Source organism: Oxyura jamaicensis, chromosome 13 (genome assembly GCF_011077185.1).
Source record: "Oxyura jamaicensis isolate SHBP4307 breed ruddy duck chromosome 13, BPBGC_Ojam_1.0, whole genome shotgun sequence".
Lineage (NCBI taxonomy): Eukaryota > Metazoa > Chordata > Aves > Anseriformes > Anatidae > Oxyura > Oxyura jamaicensis.
In genome coordinates, this window is record NC_048905.1 from 10243659 (window position 1) to 10263393 (window position 19735).

The 19735-nt window shown below is 64.8% G+C and overlaps 1 protein-coding gene across 2 annotated transcripts; it reads left to right on the plus strand.

Annotated features, from left to right (window-relative positions):
- Positions 1-1992: 1992 nt before the first annotated feature.
- On the plus strand, positions 1993-15589 carry GRK6 (G protein-coupled receptor kinase 6). 2 transcript variants are annotated; one of them, XM_035338914.1, is made up of 16 exons: positions 1993-2121; positions 4801-4896; positions 7519-7631; positions 7868-7945; positions 8206-8306; positions 9556-9648; positions 9917-9980; positions 10603-10743; positions 11428-11618; positions 12303-12340; positions 12480-12569; positions 12659-12867; positions 13121-13258; positions 13454-13591; positions 13769-13903; positions 15398-15589. In XM_035338914.1, exons 1-16 carry the CDS (start codon positions 2070-2072, stop codon positions 15446-15448), a joined length of 1728 nt encoding a protein of 575 aa, XP_035194805.1. In that variant the 5' UTR covers positions 1993-2069; the 3' UTR covers positions 15449-15589. The 2 variants fall into 2 exon arrangements, with proteins under 2 accessions (XP_035194805.1, XP_035194806.1); XM_035338915.1 differs by having other exon boundaries at positions 14659-15541.
- Positions 15590-19735: the final 4146 nt, after the last annotated feature.

Below are 19735 nucleotides of genomic sequence, written 5' to 3' on the forward strand. Positions count from 1 at the left end.
CGCTCCCCACAGGGATGCTGCGGGACGGGGCCCGGCGCTGGCACGGTTTGGACGGAAGGAGCTGCCCCTATCGCCACCGCCTGCTTCCCCTCCTGCGGTCGGCCTTTCGCCTTTTCACAATTAACCAGCACTTTGCGTCTAAAAATACCCAGGGTAGGGCACGTGAGGGGTACACAGCCAGGGAGAGACGCGGCGGGAGGCGCATCGCAACCCGCGGCAGGCAGGCCGAGCAGGCTGCCCCATCCCCTCCGTGTCCCTTTCCATTCAAAGTTGGATCGAGGACTGCTTTATCCCCCGCAGCACGACCCCTATTTCTGCCCAGCTGGTGAGCTGCTGGTACACAGGCGCTGCCAGGAGAACAATTCCCCTGCGAGCACCGATTATTCCTGCCCCCGTGCAGTACCTGCGCCTGTCGGCATTGAACTGCATCCCGTGTTTTCACGCTGTTTCTCCAATTTGTCAAGATTATTTTTGAGTTATTACCCTGCGCTGTGATACGCGTGGGTTTGCAGCCCTCCCCCTCCAGCCAGGCCGCCGCAGCTCTGCCGGGGGGCACCGAGACCCTCGTGTGTGCTCCGACACCGTGCCGCGGGCAGCAACGCCTGCCCACGGCGCTGCACAATGCCAGCTAGGAGGAAACTGAAAGCAGCACCTCAGGGGCCGGGCGTGCAGACACACGAAAACAAAGTCATTGCATCTGCGGCTCAAAATAAGCGTATGCCACCTCGAAAAGGAAAAGAGCTCTAAAAGGAGAACGCGCTCGGCGTGACCTCATCCCGCCGTGGCAGGCTGACACGGGAGATGGCCGCCGCAGCAGGGGGGGGGCACAGCACCCCACTCCTCCTCTGGCTGGGATCACGGCCAAGCTGCAGCGCCCGACCGTGGGCAGAGTCTGGAAGATGCAGCGGAGCACGGTCCTCGCAAGCACTCGCTGCCCGTGCAATTTGTCTTGTTATCAGGAGAAGTAACGGTAACGGGAACCTTTTCCTTCTTGCACAGAGCAGAGGGGCCCTGGGCTGGCTCCTACCGGCGGAGCTGATGGAGGAGAGACCTGCCACGGGGCCTGGGTGGAAGGAGCATGGGGAGCACGCGGGGACAGAGCTCACAGCGTGCTTCTGGGGGCACCGAGGGGAGCGGGCAGAATGGGGCTCCCAGGCTGCTGCTTCCTTTGGGTGGGAAGAGCTGCCTGCCATGAGAAAAGTCTTCTAGAGCATATCAGCAGAGAGAAGAAGGCTCCAGGAGGAGCATTTACCCAAGCCCTAAAAGAGCTTGGGCATGAAAAGGGCACACAAAGTGCACAGAACCGAGCCCCAGCAGGACAGAAGCTGGCAGGGCAGCACCCAGGCCAACTGGTGGAGAAACCCAAGGCTTATCCCAAAGCAATAGCTGGGGGGCCGAGCACGGGGCCGGAGCTGGCACCGCCCTGCATGGGCAAAGCGACGGCAGACACACCGTTAGCTCCACGCCCCACCCACCGCTATCTATCAAGCCCCTCGCGCCCGCACCCCCTTATATACATGCCCTTAGCCCCGCCCCATACGCGACGCCCCTATCACGACCCACTCCTCCGCAGAGTGGCAGCTCTCAACCCAATCAAAGCCAGCGCTAGGCGGGACCTTACTGTGGTGGGCGCCGTTGCCGCTTGCCCAATCCCCGCGCGGCGCTGCGGCTGCGCTCTCTGACTGACAGCTCTACCTCCAGTCAGCACCCGGCCCCGCCCCCTTTCCGGCCTCCACCAATGGCCGCCGCGAGACGCGTTCTTCCCCCTCTCCGCCCCGCCCCCTCACACCTCCGCCCGCCGCGGGCCAACGGGAGCGCGGCGGCGCAGCGGCGGGGGCGAGGCTTCCTGGGGGGGGAGGGGGAGGAGGAGCGAGGCGGGCCAATGGGAGCGCGGCGCGGGAGGAGCGTGGGCAGCGATTGGCGGGCTGGGCCGCGAGGGGCGGGGCGCGGCGGCGGCGGCGGCGGCGGCGGCCGGGGAGGGCGGGAGGGGAGGGGAGGGGGGGGGGAGGCGGTGGCGGCGGCCGGGACGCGATCGGTGCCGGCGGGGAGCGGCGACGGCGCCCGGGCCCATGGAGCTGGAGAACATCGTCGCCAACACCGTCCTGCTTAAGGCCCGTGAAGGTGAGCGGAGCCGGTACCGGGCCGGTCCCGTCCTCCCGGTTCCCGCAGAGGGGAGGGGACCGCGGGGCGGGCAGGGACGGGGCCGCCCGCGGCCGGTGCCGGGTGGCGTGGGGGAAGCCCCGGCGGAGCCTGCCCCAGGGCTACCGGGTGCCGCCTCCGGGAACCGGGGAGGAGCCGCCGCCGCCGCTCCCCGGGCTGCCGCCGGCCCCGGGCCTGCCCTCGGTTTGCCCCTATGCGGGCACCGGTCGGCGGCAGGACGGGCTGAGCCCCGCCGGCTCCGGCCAGGCCCTCCCGGGGGACCCGTGCCCGCGGCAGCACCGCCCGGACCGGGGCATAACCGAGGGGGGGGGGTGTTACCGGGGAGGTAACGGGCCGGCGGGGGCTGCCCAGGGAGCTCTGCCCTGCACGAAGCTCCGGAGCTCGGTGCCCTTCGGTGCACCGGTGCTCAGCACCCCCGGTGCCTGTGGACACGCTGCCCTTCAGGGGGTCCTGAGCCCCTCCGGTGCACGGGGAGCGCCCTGCGGCCTCGCCGGTCCCGCAGGCTGCCCTGCCCCGGGTCCGTGCGGCCCCCGGCCTTCTCCTGCCATCCCTGGGGTCGAGGCCGTTCCCAGCCTCTGAGCCTCCGCCCGGCTTACCGGGGGGACCGGGAGCCCCGTGGCCGTCGGCAGAGCTCCGGTTCAGCCAGGCACCAGGGAGTTCAACAGGTCCTGCAGGGCACCGGGGGAGTCCGGTCCCCGCGGTGCTGAGCCCACGGCGCGCAGACCGGGTGATCCTCGGTCCCGAGGGACCCGCTAAAACCTAGTGAGAGGGCTCCGGGGGTGAGATCTGAGCAGCGAAATTAAATTCACCCGGGCAGAAACGACTCCGAGCTGCCCCAAAATTGGACTTCATGGAGACGGTTCCTGCCCGGCAGCGGTGAGCGGGGATCTGAGCGCCGGTGCAGGCGACGCCGAACACAGACGGAGCCCAACGGCGGCGTTGGGACCTCGGGACGTGACACCCAGCCTCACGCTGGTGGCCGGGAGCCTGTCTCCGGTGGTGCCATCAGTGTGCTGGGACATCCCGGCGGTGCCAGGTCCCCGAGAGGTGCTGCCGTGAGGAGGCTGGGCGCAGGAGGGGAACTCCAGGAGAGTTTGGCCCAGGGAAGGCGGAGGAGCCCTCCTCAGTTGTCCTCCCTTTCTGCTGGCTTCAGCAGCCCGGCGACAAGATGTCACCAAGCCCTGAAACGCCCTTGTGGTGAGCTCTGGGCTTGCCCTGTCCCCAAAACGAGGGTGCTGAGCACGGAGGCGCTCAGGGTGCGAGTTCCCCGCTCAGCTCTTTGCTGCATCGCCCGCAGGGCCGTGGAGAGCCATGCACGGGGGGCACCGGAGCCTCCTTCCCTCCACAGCGGGCCGCAAGGTGCAGACCCGCATCCCCGGGGCGTTACGGGGCACAGCTCTGCCCTTCCTTCCGTGCTTACGGGGCCGCGGGTGGCGTACCCTCCCGTGCCCTCGCATACTAGCCACCCCTGTCCTTTCCGTGGCCGCAAGCTGTGGCTGACGAGAAGGTGTCTGCGCTGCTGGTTTCTTCCACCCCTGCATACCCTTGAGTCACTTCCTTCCTGAGCGCGTACGCTCGTGCAGCCCAGCTGCTGCTGGGGGCAGATGCAGCGCAGCTCCCCGGGGCCGTGGGGCGCCCCCCTGGCCCCCCAGTGCCTCCCCTGCTGCCGTGTGCCGGCAGCCTGGACCTCGGGGACGGGGCTGAATTGCGTCTGCGGTGGAGGACCGTCTGATGAAACTGTTTCTCAAGAGCTGGTAAATGATGGTCAACGCTGATTTCGGAAAGCCGTGCCTCTGGCCCCGCTCAGCGGGGCGGTTTCGTGCCTTTCCAAAGAGGGGCCCCAGGATCCCTGGAGGTTGGCTGATGCGAGCAATCCGGCGTGTTTCAGTCCTCGGCGCTTGCTGTGATGTAAATCTTTCGGTCTATCTAGAAGCTTTCCCACCCTGTCCTACAGCGCTGGGCATTCACTCCAGCACCTGAAGCCGGAGGAATATCTGGCTGTTGGATCTTGCTCTTCGGAGGCTGGCTTATCTCGGGAGAGCGGTGGGAGTGTCCCCACTTCACAGATGGGAAACCGAAGCGATGAGCCCGGGGCAATGCAGCGAGCTGTCTGTGGAGCCGGGATTAGAGCAGGAATTCCTGTCTCCCAGCTTCGGGTCCTTTCTCTGCGAGCCCCTCCCTGGAGTAAGCAATCAGTCTGGAGTGAGTAGGTGGCATGAGCATCGTAACCACGGCAGGAAACTGGCGGCGGGGAGCTTCACACCGAGCAGGGCTTGGCCTCGAGAGGTGCTTGGTTATGCACAGGTCCTGAGGACAGGCCTGGGAGCCGAGGCGCGGGGTGACCTGGGGCTGTAGGCACCCCTCCCTCTGCCTTCGTTTTCCCATCTTAAATACAAGGAGCTGAAGCATCCAGAGGAAGGGCCTCAGCGGTACCGCCTGCGACTTGGTTCTGCCTTCTGAGCAGCCAGTACGGGCGGTCTGCCCGGCCCCTCTGCCACTCAGCAGCGGCTCCAGCTCTGTTCTGACCCCAGGAGGCGGTGATACCGCTGGGTCCTGCCTGGGATGGACACAGGGTGGCTGCTGCTGCGGCAGGCCGCCCCTCCTTCATCCCTCACGGCCCCAAATTTGTGTGCCCTGCAGGTGGTGGCGGAAACCGGAAGGGTAAGAGCAAGAAATGGCGCCAGATGCTGCAGTTCCCCCACATCAGCCTCTGCGAGGATCTCCGGCAAGCCCTCGGTGAGCAGCGGGAGCTGGGCAGCGCCCCGGCTGCGGGGTCGGGACGGGGGGCAGGCGCGTGTGGCCAGGGGGTGTCTTTGGGCACCGTGCTGCCGGAGCCGGGCACACCTGAACGTGCTCAACCCGTGTGAGGGTCAGGGACGTGCAACGGGGTGCGTGTGGGCCAAATCCCGACCAGGTTTCCCACGCTGTTTGGAGTGCATGGAAGAAACAACGAGTAGGTAAGTCCCAGCTGCTGTTGATGTGCCCACAAACCTAGACCGTGACAAGCTTCAGCAGAGGTCTGCCCCCTTCTCGGTGCAAACAGAGCCGCTCAGTGCCGCAGAGCTTTGGAGCGTTGCTCACGGGTGCCTTCGCATGAGTTACAAAGGTCCTGGTAGCATCCTCTGGGCTGCCCGGCTGGGTTTGAGCCCTCAGCTTCTAACCGAGCAGCTTTACTCGGGCAGAACTGGGTTCTTGCTGTGCTGTATGGATAAGAACTGTGCAGCTGGGCAGGGCCTGGCCTGTCCGTTTAATTTTGCACTTTGTACTCTTCATGGGTTTAATGTTGTTTGTGCAGCAGGTTTGGTCCTGACATCATGTGGAATTGTTTGGGGAGCTGAAGGGTGGGAATGCTCTCCGTTCTGGGAAGGGGAGAGCTTGTTTAAGCTGTCTCTCCAGACTCGGCTGCCAGCTGGAGAGCGGCACGGCGTTGGCTTTGGTTCAGGGTGGGTGTCACTGGGCCGCCTGGGTTTGGGACGCGCCCGCAGCTCCCGTCCCCAGTTCTGCACTGCCCGGGTGTCCCAGGTGCTGGTAGCCCCAAGGAGATGGGTGGCTCCGTTTGGAGGCACGTGGGACTGCAGCACCTGGCTTAATGACTTCCGTCATGCACGCTGCCACCTCCCAGCCCACAGCCACCTCCCCGGGCTGGCTTCAGCCACTGCACTCAGCCAGAGCCTGCGGCCTTGGTTTGCTGCTGGCTGCCTCTCGGAGCGGGTCCTGAGCACCGAGAGCACCTCTGGTGCGAGCTGTCTTTGCAGCTCTCGTCTTGGCCGCCCTGTCCTCTTCGTGCTTTTCTGGCCGCTCTGCCAGAGCTTTCCTCCTCTGCACGCATCCCGTGGGTGCCATGCTATCTGTTCCAGCACTGAAGTTCAGCTTCGTTACACCACCCATCTGCTGGCGGTGGGTGCTGGTGGTCTGCCTGTCTCTGCCATCCCACTGTCCGGGACGGTGATGCTTGCGATGCTCCGCAGGCAGATCCCTCCCAGCCTGCGGCTATCACCACCCATGCCCCCACTTCCCCCTGTGGAGGCACGAGAGAAGCGCTCTGCCTGCCTCTTTCAGTTTCCCCACTGAGAGATGGCCCCAATCCCTACGCACGGGTCTCTGAGCAGCTGCAGTGCCTTCATTTTCCCTTCATTTTCCCTTCGTTTTCCCCTCTCAGCCCACCAGAGACGCGCTCGCTTCCTCAGCAGGACCCTCAGCGGGGTCACAGAGGGGCTGGCTGCCGGCTGCCAGGCCGGGCTTTGGGCACCACGAGCACGCTTTGGGCAGCCCCGAACCCATCCCAGCGGCCCCGAGCTGCCAAGGGGAACTCCTTCCCCTGCAGACAAGGGAACCAGCCGGGGCGGCCGAGCTGGCGAAGCGGCCCCCGCCCCCACGGCAGCCTCCCCGCACGCTGAGCACCGCCAGGAAGCCGCGGCTTCCTCGGGACAAGCTGCAGCGCCGCGAGGGGAAGGCGGCAGCACCCCGCGCCGGGCAGCGTGCAGGGGCCGCCCAGGGCAGGGCGAGGGGCGGACGGGTGCTGAGGAAGGTGCTGGGCCCTGGCCGGGTGCTGCTGTATGGGGCAGGTCTCAAGGGAAGCTCCGTGACCGCAGCACTGCAGTAATTTGGCAGGGGAAGGGAGGAAGAGGGTGGAAGCTCGGCTCTGAGGTGTGTTTGGGGAGCTGTGAGTGTCCTTGCACCAGGGTGTAGGGCGCCCTGAGGCGCTGAGTGGCTGCTGTCCAGTCCCAGGCAGCCCGTGGCCCTCAGGAACTCAGGTTCTGGTCTGTGATTAAACAGTATTTAACTGTTGGAAAGGGAAAAAACAGAACTGGAAGCGCTCTGGATAGTCAAAGGTGTTGGTGCCCGCCTCAGAATACCTCGGGGAGAGGGCTAGGAGGAGTCAGCAGGGGAAACCCAGCTGCAGAGGGCCGTGGGACCTGAGGTACAGGCAGTGGGGCCAGGTGCAGCACTACCAGGACACCTCTGGACGTGGTTCCCCCATGTTGGCCCCGCCGCTTTCAGCAGGGCCTTGGGGAAGCGGAGCGGTTCGGGAGTCGTCAGAGCAAGCCTGGGCCTGGGTCTGCCTCAAAACAAGCTGAGGGCGTCCCTCAGGGCCCCGGAAAGTTGTATTTCTGCCAGTCCTCTGTGGGGAGGGGATGGAGGGGAGATACGGAGATCCCTTCCTCAAAACGAGCCGGGGAGACCGTACAGCAGAGCAGCTGGAGCCTCTCTGAGGGAACACCTTCCGCAGGGGGCCATGAAAGCTCAGTCGCGGCAGCCTCTTCTCCTTGGGTTCCCTCTCCTGGGATTCTGGGGCTGACGAGGCCCGCGAGCAGCCCGCCGGGCGGCCGCCCTGACCCTGTGTGTCCCCGTTTGCAGAGCGGGACTACCACAGCCTGTGCGAGAGGCAGCCCATCGGGCGCACGCTGTTCCGGCAGTTCTGCGAGACGCGCCCCGAGCTGTCGCGCTGCGTCAGGTTCCTGGACGCCGTGGTAAGGGCCGGGCCCCTCGGGCTCCGCGGGGGGAGGACAGGGTGTTCCTGGCCCCCTGGGGCCATGGCCAGGTCCTTTGGGCCAGGAGGGCTTTCTCGGGAGCTGCCGTGTCTCCAAGATGGGGCTGGGCCTTGGTGTTTGCCGGGGATCTGGTTCTGGGGCAGGGCCTTGCCGTCGCCTGGCAGCAGGGCCCGGTTCCTGCTGGGCCTGCCCCCGACGCTGTTTGCTCTGTGCAGGCCGGGTACGAGGTGGCTCCGGACGAGAAGCGGAAGGAATGCGGGCAGCACCTGATCGAGAAGTACCTGAAGCCAAAGGTGAGTGAGAGGACCGGGTTTGCTGCCTGCCGTGGTGGAACAGCTGGGAGGCTGACAGTTGTCATCGCCCACGTCCTGCTGCGGTGGTGGAGGAGGGTGAGGGCAAAGTCCACCCCACCGCCTCATGAGTGTGACTGGGCTGCTTTTCCCACTGCTTCTAAAGCAGGTGGGCACGTGGGTGCTGTTTCTGTGGGCTTCTGCCTCCTGGCGGGACCCCTGGGCTCTGCTCACTGTGTCTGACCTGCTCCCTTCGTCCCCAGAGCGAGGACCATGTGCCTGAAGTCCCCTCCCAGCTGGTGGATGCCTGTTGTGAGCGGCTGGAGCAGGAACCTTCCAAGGAGCTCTTCAAGGAATCCACCAAGTACGTCGTGGGGCCGGGGTCGCACCCCTGCCCGGCGGTGGTGCTGCGGGGAGCTCACCTCGCCCACTCCGCTCCCTTCCTCCAGGACACCAAGGGCTGGTGTTAGGGCTGGGACTGCGTGGGCCGGGCGAGTTCGGGGCTAGCGGTTTGCAACACAGCTCCAGGAAAACAAACGCGAGGAGTTCCTGTGGGCTCTGAGAGCCACAAAGTGCTGCAGGAACCTTTGTCGCTCCTCTCGGTTTGCCACGGGTCTGAGCTGCCCTTTGGGAAGACAGCGTTTCAGCAAGCCTCAGAGTCTGGCCGTGCTGTTTCTGGTCTCGTGCTTGGCCCTGGTAGGCAGCCGTGGCGCAGAGCTGACTGCTGCGGTGCCAGCTGTCCCCTCCCGCTGGCCACAGATAGAGCTGCTGTGGGTAGATTAAGGAGGCCGTCGCTACAGGGATCTAAGGTCACTTCTGTTCCCTTGACTCATCGCAGAATCGGTGACCGAGGTCCTGGCTCTGGGTGCGAAGAGGAAGCTGTTAGGGAAGCGGGGCTGGCGGCCCCCACCCCTCCCCGAGCAGCGGCAGGAGCGCGTTGCCTAACCCAGGGCTGTGGCAATGTCTTTGCTGCAGCCTTCTGGGGAGCGTTAGCTCCGTGTGTGGTAACTGGTGTCGCTGTCTGAATGCAGAGCCTCCGGGCTGGGCCCTGCCTTCTCTTGGCAAGCTCTGAAAGGGGAAGAGCCCATCCGCTTCGCCTTGATGCATGTCTCCAGTCTAGACACTGTGTCTAAGGCTTTTTTACTGTGCTGGGCAGCCCTGGCACCAGCCTGTGAGGCAGTTAGCTCTCCCGAGCGGGATCCCCCGTGGCCCTTTGTGCTGGATATTCATCTGAAACTGAACGGCTCGGTGCCCGGTGCTGAGTGTTGCTAGCAGTTTTCGGCAGCTGATTACAGCCTTGCAGCGTGCTATCATCTGTCTTAGTCCCACAGCCAGAGCCAGTGCTGAGAGGCCACAGTTATCAGTGCCAGCCTAATCCCAGGGCACTACCTCTGTCCTGGTGGTGTCTCCAACACGCCTTCCTTTTGCATCAAGCCTCAGTGCAGAGGGTGGGCTTTTGGGCCAGGGCTGTGCAGGGTGATTCAGCCCTGAGCTGGGTGAGGGGATGGCAAAGTGACCTGGCTCTCAGGACTCCTCGTCTCCCCTCCTTGTACCACTGTCTGTCACAGCCGTGAGCAGCTCTCACCAACCTTGCTGGCTCTGCTCTCTCCTAGGCTTATCCACGACTACCTGAGTGTGGCTCCCTTTGCCGACTACCTCGACAGCTTGTACTTCAACCGCTTCCTGCAGTGGAAATGGCTGGAACGGTAACATTGCCTCCCTGGGAGACCTGCGCCTGCAGCACACGGGCTGCCTGAGGGGTCCCTAGAGCTCTTTCCTCTGCTGGACCCTCTCCTTCAGGGCCCATACTGGCACAAACAGCCTCCACTGGCTGCCCCAGCCTTGCAGGGAAGCAAGGTCTGCTTGAGCAGGGGCTTCAGGGTGACCCCCAGACTCAGGGCACGGGGGTGGTTTGGGCTTCAGCTCCTGCCCTCTTTCTGCTCCCATCTCACTCCAGTTTCCTTTGCCTCGCAGGCAGCCAGTGACCAAAAACACTTTCCGCCAATACCGTGTGCTAGGCAAGGGCGGTTTTGGAGAGGTGAGTGACCAGCATTTCCCCTGCATTCGGGGCGGGCAGGCAGCACGCTGCAAGCTGCTTCAGCACCTGGGGCAAGGAGCTGCTGGCTCGATGGGCTGTGGGATTTTGCAGGGCTGTTCCGCTGGGCTCTGTGCCGGGTACTGCTGTGCTTTGGGCATTGCGTTATCCGTCAGCTCCTCTCTGATGGACAGGAGCTCCCCTCTTGCCAGCCGTGGGAGGTGCAGGAGGTGGTTGCACAGAAGAGGTAGCATGTGCTCTGCGGTGCACGCTGCTGGGTAGGGAATCAGGTCTTTTCCCAGTGTCTTGGCAGAGCAAACTGCAGTCCTGAAAACTGTCACTGTCGGGCTTCCTTCTGTTTCTGGAGTGGCCCTTCTGTCTTCGCAGGCACCAGCCGTGGTGTCTGCTACAGGTGGTGGGGGCATTGCATCCCTCTGCTGCTCCTCTGTGACATCTGGAGATGTCGCTGTTCCCCATGTCCTCGCTTTGACAGCACACTCCTTGCTGACCTCGGGGTGAGGCTGGAACGAGGACTTCTTTGCCGTCCTGTGCCTCTCAAGAGCAGAACCTAAACCCCACAACAGAAATGGCAGTGGGAGAGCGCTGAGCCTTGTCCCCCCTCCAGGTTTGTGCCTGCCAAGTGCGTGCCACAGGGAAGATGTACGCCTGCAAGAAGCTGGAGAAGAAACGGATCAAAAAGCGGAAGGGAGAGGCCATGGCCCTGAATGAGAAACAGATCCTGGAAAAAGTGAACAGTAGGTTTGTAGTAAGTACATGGGAATTGCTCTCACTTTGCTGTGGTGGTTGATTCCTTCCACAACCAGCCGGCTGGGCACTTCTGTGCTCTTCAGCTCTTCCCCAGGAGCAGGCGCTGCCTACGGGGCAGGGTCCTGGTGGCTGCACATCTCATAAGGCTGGGGTCTGGCAGGACCTCCTGCCACCTCCACAAGATGACCTGAATGCCTCCAAAGGCAGGCACCAAGTCCCATGTGGTCTCACAGGCACCCTGATACCTTTAGGGTAAAAGAAAGCAGTGAGAACTGTCTTTCCAGGCAGCCGAATGGGCAGAAGCCTAGCCCTGAGCTGCGTGGCGGGGAGCTCTCCCTGGCTGTACAGAGGTGTGGACAGCCTGAAACCTCCCGTTACAGAGAATTCATGAGGTGGTGCCCCAGGGTTGCTGCTGGGTGCTGCTTGCCCCCAAAGGGGAGCAGTTTTGGCTTGGGAAGATCATGTCCTCCCTGTCTGAGGAAAGCTGAGGGCGTGCAGGGGCTGCTGGGCACTTACACATGCTCCCTGGGCCTGAACAATTCACTCTCTGCCTCCTCCCCTCTGTAAAGGCCCCGTCCTGCTGCCCATGCCTGGCTTCTTGGGTGACAAAGTGTCCGTCAGACTGTGGGGGCCTCCCTCTTCCAGCTGTGTCTTCTAACAGCCTTTCTGCCCTGAATTGCAGGTGAGCTTAGCCTATGCATATGAAACTAAAGATGCTCTCTGCCTAGTGCTGACCCTCATGAATGGAGGGGACCTCAAGTTCCATATCTACCACATGGGCGAGGCTGGCTTCGAGGAGCCCCGAGCAGCTTTCTATGCTGCTGAGATCTGCTGTGGCCTCGAGGACTTGCACCAGGAGAGGATAGTGTACAGGTGCGTGCTGGGAGACCTTGTACCGGCTGCAGGAGCAGGAAGGTTTTTGCTGTTCTTACTAGCCCAGCCAGGACTGTCTGCTCAAGAAAATAAGCTCAGGTTTGAAAGCAGCACAGAGCCAGGAGAGAGGGGATCAGGAACGGAAAGCTGATCTCATGGGAGATGCAGGAAGCCTTAGTTTTGCTTCCTTGTGCTGGTAAAGAATCACCCAGAGCAGGACGCGAATTCTGAGTGCCTCAGGGCATGCACGTGGGTGCTTAACTCCACAGGCAGCACTGACACTGGGCAGGAGGGAAAACCAGCTGAGTGCACTCAGCAGTTGTGTGATGCTGCATTAGGGACAGCACCTGGAGCCAGAAAGTCCCTTCTAGTCCTACCCTGTGCCTTGCCCGGGGCAGGGCGAGCAGAAGAAGCCTCTGCTCCTTCCCTCTTGCACAGCTTGCCCCATTTTGAGTTCTGCACCTGCAGAGGAGGCAGCCACAGGCTCACTGCCTCCTTGTGGAGGATCCAAGGTTGCCACGACCTGCCTCTGCCTGGCAGGGGGGAGCAGCAGGGCCAGGGACACCTGAGGCAGGGGCACCGTATCCTTCTGCTGCTTACCTGCGACTTGTTGAGATGTCGCTGTTCCCTGTGCCCTTTTCTTTCGTAGTGGGCTTCTTGCTGATCAAGTTTCTTCCTTCCTAGGGACCTGAAGCCAGAGAACATCTTGCTGGATGACCATGGTGAGTGCAGGGCAAAGAGAAACCCGGGCCTAGGTCCTTTCCTCTTCCTGTGCTCTAACCAAGCTTGCTCTGTGTTCTTGGCAGCCTCAAATGCTGTCCCTTGACCCTGTCCTGTTGACTTGTGCTGTTCTTTGTGCAGGTCACATCCGTATCTCAGACCTGGGGCTGGCCGTGCACGTGCCTGAGGGCCAAACAATCAAGGGACGTGTTGGGACAGTCGGCTACATGGGTAAGTGGCCCTGGTTTAATCCACAAGTCCTCTGACTGCACACGTACCCTCCCTGCCCTCACACATCCCTCGCCCCTGCTCCCATGTAGCTCCGGAGGTGGTGAAGAACGAGCGCTACACGTTCAGCCCGGACTGGTGGGCTCTGGGCTGCCTGGTGTACGAGATGATCGAGGGGCAGTCGCCCTTCCAGCAGCGCAAGAAGAAGATCAAGCGGGAGGAGGTGGAGCGCCTGGTGAAGGATGTGCAGGAGGAGTACTCAGAGAAGTTCTCGCCCTGCGCCCGCTCCCTCTGCACCATGGTACGAGCATCGCTGTCCCCTCACACCTACCGTCCCTTTGCACACAGCAGCAGAAAATCAGGGCTGCTCCCTGGAGAGGCACTGGCAGAAGTCAGGTTCCCTTGCTCTGGCTCTTAAGATAGTGCAGGGGGATCTGGAGTGTCTTCATTCCTCACGAGCCCGCGTTGTTCCTAGGGACATAACGCAGGAGCCAACAGCAGGGCTGCTCCCGCCCGAAGCGCCACTGGGTGACTGATTTCCCTTTGCGTTGCAGCTCCTGTGCAAAGACCCCCTGGAGCGCCTGGGCTGCCGAGGGGCCGGCGCCAGGGAAGTGAAGGAGCACCCTCTCTTCAAGCACCTCAACTTCAGGAGGCTGGAAGCAGGCATGCTGGAGCCCCCCTTCAAACCAGACGTAAGTGCTGCCCACGTCCTGACCTCGTCAGTCGCTGGTGCTGCCGAGGGAAGCAGGAGCCCCCAGGTGGCTCCCCGAGGAGCTGGGGTCCCTCCCTCTTTCTGGACACAAGTGGGTTCGGCCAGCATCCGCAGCTGTCTCAGTGGGTGGCATCACTGTGGGGCCCGGCGTTACAGCCGTGTTTGTGCTCTTTAGCCCCAGGCCATCTACTGCAAGGACGTTCTGGACATCGAGCAGTTCTCCACGGTGAAAGGCGTGGAGCTGGAGCCCACGGACAATGACTTCTACCAGAAGTTCGCTACAGGGAGCGTGCCCATTCCTTGGCAGAACGAGGTAGGTGGGGACTGGCACGTGCACCAGCCCCTTTTTGCAGGACAGGTCTTTGTCCCTGCTTGTGCTCGCCGTGGCCGAGGGCAGTTCCTGCTGTCCCTGCAGCTGTTGGTGCTCTCCTGGTCCCTCAGTGAGGGGCTCTGTGTGGCGGTTGCTGCAGCCAGCTTTGCCCTGTTTCAGATGATCGAGACGGAGTGCTTCAAGGAGCTCAATGTCTTTAGCACAGACGGCACAGTGCCCCCAGACCTGGACTGGAAAGGGCAGCCTTCCCCGCAGCCCAAAAAAGGGTTACTCCAGCGCTTCTTCAGCAGACAGGTAAGGAAGAACATTCACCCAGCGCTTGCTCCGCAGCCCTGAGCCCTCTCCCACCCGTGCCAGGCAGATGTGGCGGGGAGGTGGGCAGGGGGGGCAGCAGACGCGGGCATCCATGTGCTGGGTGGCCGGACCCCGGGGCTCTCGGGTGGACCCGTGCAGGGCTGCAGGGAGGCACTCCTGGTGCTGCTGCATGGTGAGGGGGCTGGGCTGGAGTGTCCTGGCTAAACATGCTGCAGTCACACAGGCGGAGAGATGCTGCTGAAGGCACTAAAATAGCAAGTCTTCTCCCTTCCTACATGCATAATACCATCCCCGAAGAAGACCTTGATCTTGGTATGGGCTGTGTGGGCTCCCGGGCTCCCCAGAGCCTTTCTGCTAGACCTTGAGCAGGCAGAGAGGAGCGGTGCTTTCTAGGGATGAGGAGAACGGAAACATTTCGCATCTGCTGCGGGCTTGTTTGCCTGCATGCCTCCTCTGGGCCAGAACAGTCTTTGCCTTCTTTCCAGGACTGGCAAAGTCTGGGCTGCTGCCTTGACAGCTGCTTGCAGCTGGGGCACTCGAGCACGGTTGGCTCTGGCCTGCCCTGGACCCACTCCCAGCCACCCGGCACTGACTCCTGCTTCCCCGCCGAGCTCCCGGTTGTGCTTCACTGTTCGGTGTGACCCAGCTCGTCCCAAGGCAGGCAGGGCCTGCCCGAGGATGGGCTGCCGGTGGCAGGGGCTGAGCTGTGATTGCCACGTGTTTTCTCTTTCCAGAGGTGAGCAGTCCCTCCCGGCTGCTCTGCTCAGGGAAATACCCGGTGGCCAACGGACATGGCAAGATCTGGGAAAGAGGAGTGTTGTCCTTCAGTGCCTAACCCCATCCCCCCCCAGAGCACAAGCTGCTTGTTGTCCTAACTGCCCCCTGAGCCACTAATCCCGCTTCCCTCCTCTCGCTGCCTTCCCTGCTGGGGGGAAGCCTTGCCCTCAGCTTGAGCCAAAGCTGCCCCTGTACCAGTGGGAGCTCTGCTCCCAGGGGGCTGCGGGGAGCCCTGGGTCGCCTTCGCTCCTCTCCTTGGATGGCTGGATACACAGAAGGGTTGAGAAACTGTGAAGGGTTTGGCATAGTCCTGTGCTCAGACCCCCTCCCGAGGGCTTCAGCTGCTTTCCATGGCCTGCTGAGCCCTGCCTGGGGCAGACTGTGCTGGCACTGAGCCGTCTCCCCGGGTGGCTGTAGTCCATGGAGCCCCTCTTCCTCCCAGCTTCTGAGCTAGTCAGCCGTGTGCTCACAAGTACCTCTGCCAGGGGCCGAGCCCCAAGATGCAGCTTTGTTTCCCTGCAGCCTTGGGGTCCTCTCCAGCCCTTCGCCTCCACGTAGCTCTCCCACGTGCAGGCCTGGGGGGCCTGGCCCGTCCCTGCCAGGGGGCAGCCGGGAGCTGGGTTGTGTGACCGTGCTCACCCTGTGCTTGCTGTGCTCCTCTCTCCCTCCTCCCTCTCGTTGCCCCTCTGACTTCAGGACTGTTGTGGGAACTGCAGCGACAGCGAGGAAGAGCCCACCCGGCTGTAGAGCACAGCTCGTTCTCCAGCCCCTGGGACCCCCTTGCCTCTCCGGGCGCCCAGCAGAACCAGAGGCCAGCCCGAAGGACGAGGCAGCAGTGGCCCCGCGAGGTGGATTTGTTTACAGCTTTACCAGCCTGGCTGAAGACTCTGAGGATGGCTCCAGGGCTGGCAGCAGCACTCAGCGCCTGCCCCGAACCCCAGAACCACTGGCCACGGGCGAGCCAACGTCCCCAGGACAGACGTGGACCGTCCTGAGCATCCTGCTGGGGATGGTGCCTCTGCCACCCGCCGGCTGCTGCTCTCCTCCGGGGCCGAGGGCGGGAGGGAGGGATGGCGCCGGCGTGGGCCGAGGCCGGGCTGGAGCAGCTCTGCTGCCACATTCCATGGTGTCGAAGCGGCGCCGCAGGTTTGGTGTGTATTTATATCCGTCGGTCTGTACATAGCACACGTCAGTTTTTAATCTCTAGGTGGGGGGGGGGGCTGCGCTCCCCCCACCCTGTCACAGGCACAAATGTCCTCCTATGGGGGGAGCGACGGTCCCAGCTTCGTACCAGGGAGTCCTGGGCAAAGGCCTTCCGTGCCTTGAGGTGTGAAAGCATCTTATCCTGGACCTTTCTGGCCGTGCTGAGGCGTCCCTGGCTCCAGAGGAGTCCATTGCTCAGCCCTGAGGCGCGGGGATCTCCTGTGCCGAAGCATCGACCATTGCATCCTGGCAGCAGAGCGTCACTGCCTCGTCCCTGCTTCCTCCTGCCTCCTCCCTCACCTGCTGCCAGCTCTGGGAGCTGATCCTGGCCCCCTGCTCAGCCCGCTGGCAGCCTGCCTGCAGCACAGCCGGGGACGTAGCCGCTCCGGCAGCACCCGCTCAGAAGGTGGAGCCCCAAGGGTCGATGCCCTGCGTGGTGCAGGATGGCCCCAGCGCGGTCCCCTCAGCTCTGGACCAGGTCTGTGCTCGCTGGGGGCAGTCCCTCGGGACGGCAGCGCAGACACATAAAGGGCCGTGCTCTTGGGGTGCAGAGGGAGCATCCCCTGCGTGCTCCTGCCTGCAGGTGTGCCCAAGGGACCTGAGCCCCCACAGGGGTCCTGCGTGTCCCCGGGGAGCAACACGGGGCTCAGCACCGCTCCCCTGCCCCTGTCCCGCTCGTCCTGTCCTGTCTCGTGTATGTTTGTCCTGCCGTGTCCCTAGCAATAACTGGTCTCTGTGTACGTGTGTTTGTACGTGTGTGCTGCTGCCCCCTGCTCCTTCTGAGCCAGGCCCCGCGGGTGGGCTGAGCACCTACTTGGACCTGTGGTATCATTTGCTTGCCTTGCACTAAAGTTTGGAAATATTTAAATTTTTAACCTGTCGTTCCGCGTGCGATTTGCCGCGCCTCGTGCTGCTGCCACGGCGAGGGGAAGGGAGGCAGGAGGGCGCTGCGCCGGGCAGGTAGGATTGCAGAGGGGTACTGGCTGCTGGCACAGGGAGGAGAGGGGAGGCCCCGTGGCCTTGGCCCTGGTTGCCGGTGGCCGTGGGCTCTGCTGGTGCTCCCGGCGAAAAGAGATGGTGCTGAGCACCACGGACTGTGGGTGGCCCTCGGTGGCTTCTCCTGGGTGGTTTGGATGTTGCTGGGGTGTGACAGGTACAAAGCTTCGTGCCGTGGGGTGTCCTAGGGGGCTGCTGTGGTCCCCTTTGGGACATGTCCCCAGAATCCCCCACCTGCCCTCGGCACAGCCCCTCCTGGGCACGGCGCAGCCCCAGAGCTGACCCCGCTGTGCGCAGGGGCTGAGTTCTGCCCCCGTACCCACGGGTGGCATCGCCAAGGCTCCGTGCGCCGCGGGGGGACAGCCAGGGCCTGGCACGGGGCTTGGGGCCAGCACAGCCACCGGGAGCAGGGACACAGAGGGCGGCAGCCTGGCCTGGGAGAGGGCTGGGGCCATGCAGGGTGGGCCGGGAGCCCGGCGGTGGGGCCGTCGGCAGCCTGGTGCGCAGCGCGGGGCGGCCGCGCACAGCTGCACAGGGATGAGAATAGCAAGTGCGGCTGGGTAGCTAGGGAACAGTTGCCATGGGAGCGGGCCGAGGAGGAGTTCTCACACTCGGAGGGGGCATCTTGGGGTAAAATCCAGGAATTTTCTGCAGCCGTGGAAGAAAGGAAGGCACGGCGGGGGGATGGGGAGCGATGGGGAGAGCTGCGCCCATGGCAGCGGTCAGGGCTGGTCCTGATGCCCTTTGGGCACTGCTGGGGCTGCAGCACTCAGGCACAGAGGTCCTGGGGTCACCAGCACGATGCTGGTGATGGGCACCACAGCTCCTCAGGTGGGGCTGGGGGCTGGGAGCCCAGGGCCAAGCCCCATGAGGGCACGGGAAGGGCTCTGCCTCGCCCAGTGGTGCCCCAACCCCAACAGCCAGGGGTCCCGTGTCCCCCTCCCTGTCCCTGCAGGCGGGGAGCAGCGTGTGCCCTACGTGCTGCTGTAGGGCCCCTGGAAAAGACCCGGCCCGGGACCTTCCCAGCCACATCCAGGGCACGTGGGGCCCACAGGTGAACCACATGGGGGGCTGCCACAGGGGTGCTGAGCACCCCGGGCCCTGCCCCGAGCCGTGGGGCTGTGTGGAGGCAGCGCCGCGCACACGATTTTCAGGGGTGAAGGATGCTCTCAGCTGTTGCCTGGGCAACAGCTCCTCCTCCGGCCCACCATGTGGCTCGGGGAGCGCTCCCCCGCCTGCCTCCCCCCGCCGCCGCCGTGGGGAAGGCAGCTCCCGGCCCCTGGCGCTGGCGGGGCCGGAGGCCGGGCACCCACCGCCCGCGGGGCGCCCGCTGCCCACCCGCTCGCCTCGGCCTGACGATGCCGCCCGTGCCCCCCGCCTGCCCCTCGCTCGTGTCCACGGGGAGCACCACGGCCCCCCTGCGTGGCCGCAGCCCCCTGCCCACCCCGCCAGCTGCTCGGGCAACCCCGCAACCGCCGCCGAGCCGGCCCGGCCGCACTGCCGCGCTCTGAGAGCACACCGCAGGAGCCAAGGCCCAGCGAGGTGAGTCGGGGACGGAGCAAAAGGGGCCGGAGGGACGAGCCCAGCACGGTGCTGAGGCTGGGACGGACGATGGAACCGCTCTGGCCAGCCGGGCACAGCGATGGCAGCAGCCGGCTGTGCTGCCCGGTGGCCCTGGTGAGGAGGAATTCCTTGGGGTGGGCGCCCGCTGCCCTGCCCACGGGGAGGAAGCGGTGGCGGGGTCAGGGCCTGTGCCGGCACCCCCGCAGTGTGCCACCGCCGTGTCACCGCCTCGTGCTCTGGCTCTGGGCACCCAGAGGGCACGGCGGCCCCAGGGCTGGCACGGCTCCCGCCCGGTGCCCACGCCGCCGCCGCTCCCGCTTGAGCCATGCGGCGCCGGGGCAGCAGCTGGGCGCGCGGATGGCACAGCCCTCGCCCCCGGTGTGACCGCGACACCGGCGTGGACACCGCAGAGAACATCTGGTGACATCTGCCCGGTGGCAAATGGCCAGGGAGAGCACTTGAGCCGGGGCAATGGGGATCAGCAAGGGGGGACAGGGCAGTGCAGGCCCCCCCCGGGGTGCCCAGTGCCACCTCTGACCTTTGGGACCACGCTGGCACCCTCTGCCCAGCACGGGCACGTGTCCTGCACGGCACCACCGTGGGCTCCATCAGCGGGTGGGGGGGGCCGGGGCTGGTGCCCCCGCAGAGCCACTGTCCCCTTGTGGTCATCACCCCGGGAGAGGTCTCTGGCTGTCACCCCCTGCCACCCCAGGGGTGGGTGACCACGGGCCGGGGCCATCACCCCCCCCCACAAGGACCGTGTGGGTCACCCGGGGGATCCCCGCCCCCCCCTTCCAAGGGGCTCCCCCCCCCCGCCCGGGTGATGCCGCAGCCACCACGCATCCGGGATCCCGCGGCCGTGCCCGTACCCCCCTCAACCCCCGCCCCCCCCCCGCGGCTCAATCCCCGCCGGTATCCGCGGGTCCCGGTGCGGGGGCTCCGAGGGGGGGCTCCACCGGCTCCGGGCCGCCCGGGTCCCTCCCCGAGCCGAGGGCGGGGCGGAGCGGCGGGGCGGGAGCCCGGGCGGGGCGGTGCGCGGCGGCGGCGGCGGCGGCGCGGGAGCGCTCACCGGAGACAAAGGCAGCGCCGGGAGGCGGCGGCGGCGCCGCGCACCGGGCGCGTACCGGGCTCCCCCCTCCCCCCTTTTCCCCGTTCCCCACCCCCACCCCGCCGCCGCCGCCCTATGGAGCCGCCGCCCGCCGCCTGAGCCACGTGCGCCGCCGCCGCCGGTAACGGGAGCCGCGGGGGGAACGGGCGCGGCGCCCCCGCCTG

Bases quoted from the DNA above. Each gene is read 5' to 3' on its own strand.
- GRK6 (XM_035338914.1), top strand. From the start codon at position 2,070: ATGGAGCTGGAGAACATCGTCGCCAACACCGTCCTGCTTAAGGCCCGT. The intron at 7,946-8,205 runs GTGAGTGAGAGG...CTTCGTCCCCAG, and splicing joins AGAAGTACCTGAAGCCAAAG to AGCGAGGACCATGTGCCTGA. The intron at 12,868-13,120 runs GTACGAGCATCG...TTTGCGTTGCAG, and splicing joins CCCGCTCCCTCTGCACCATG to CTCCTGTGCAAAGACCCCCT.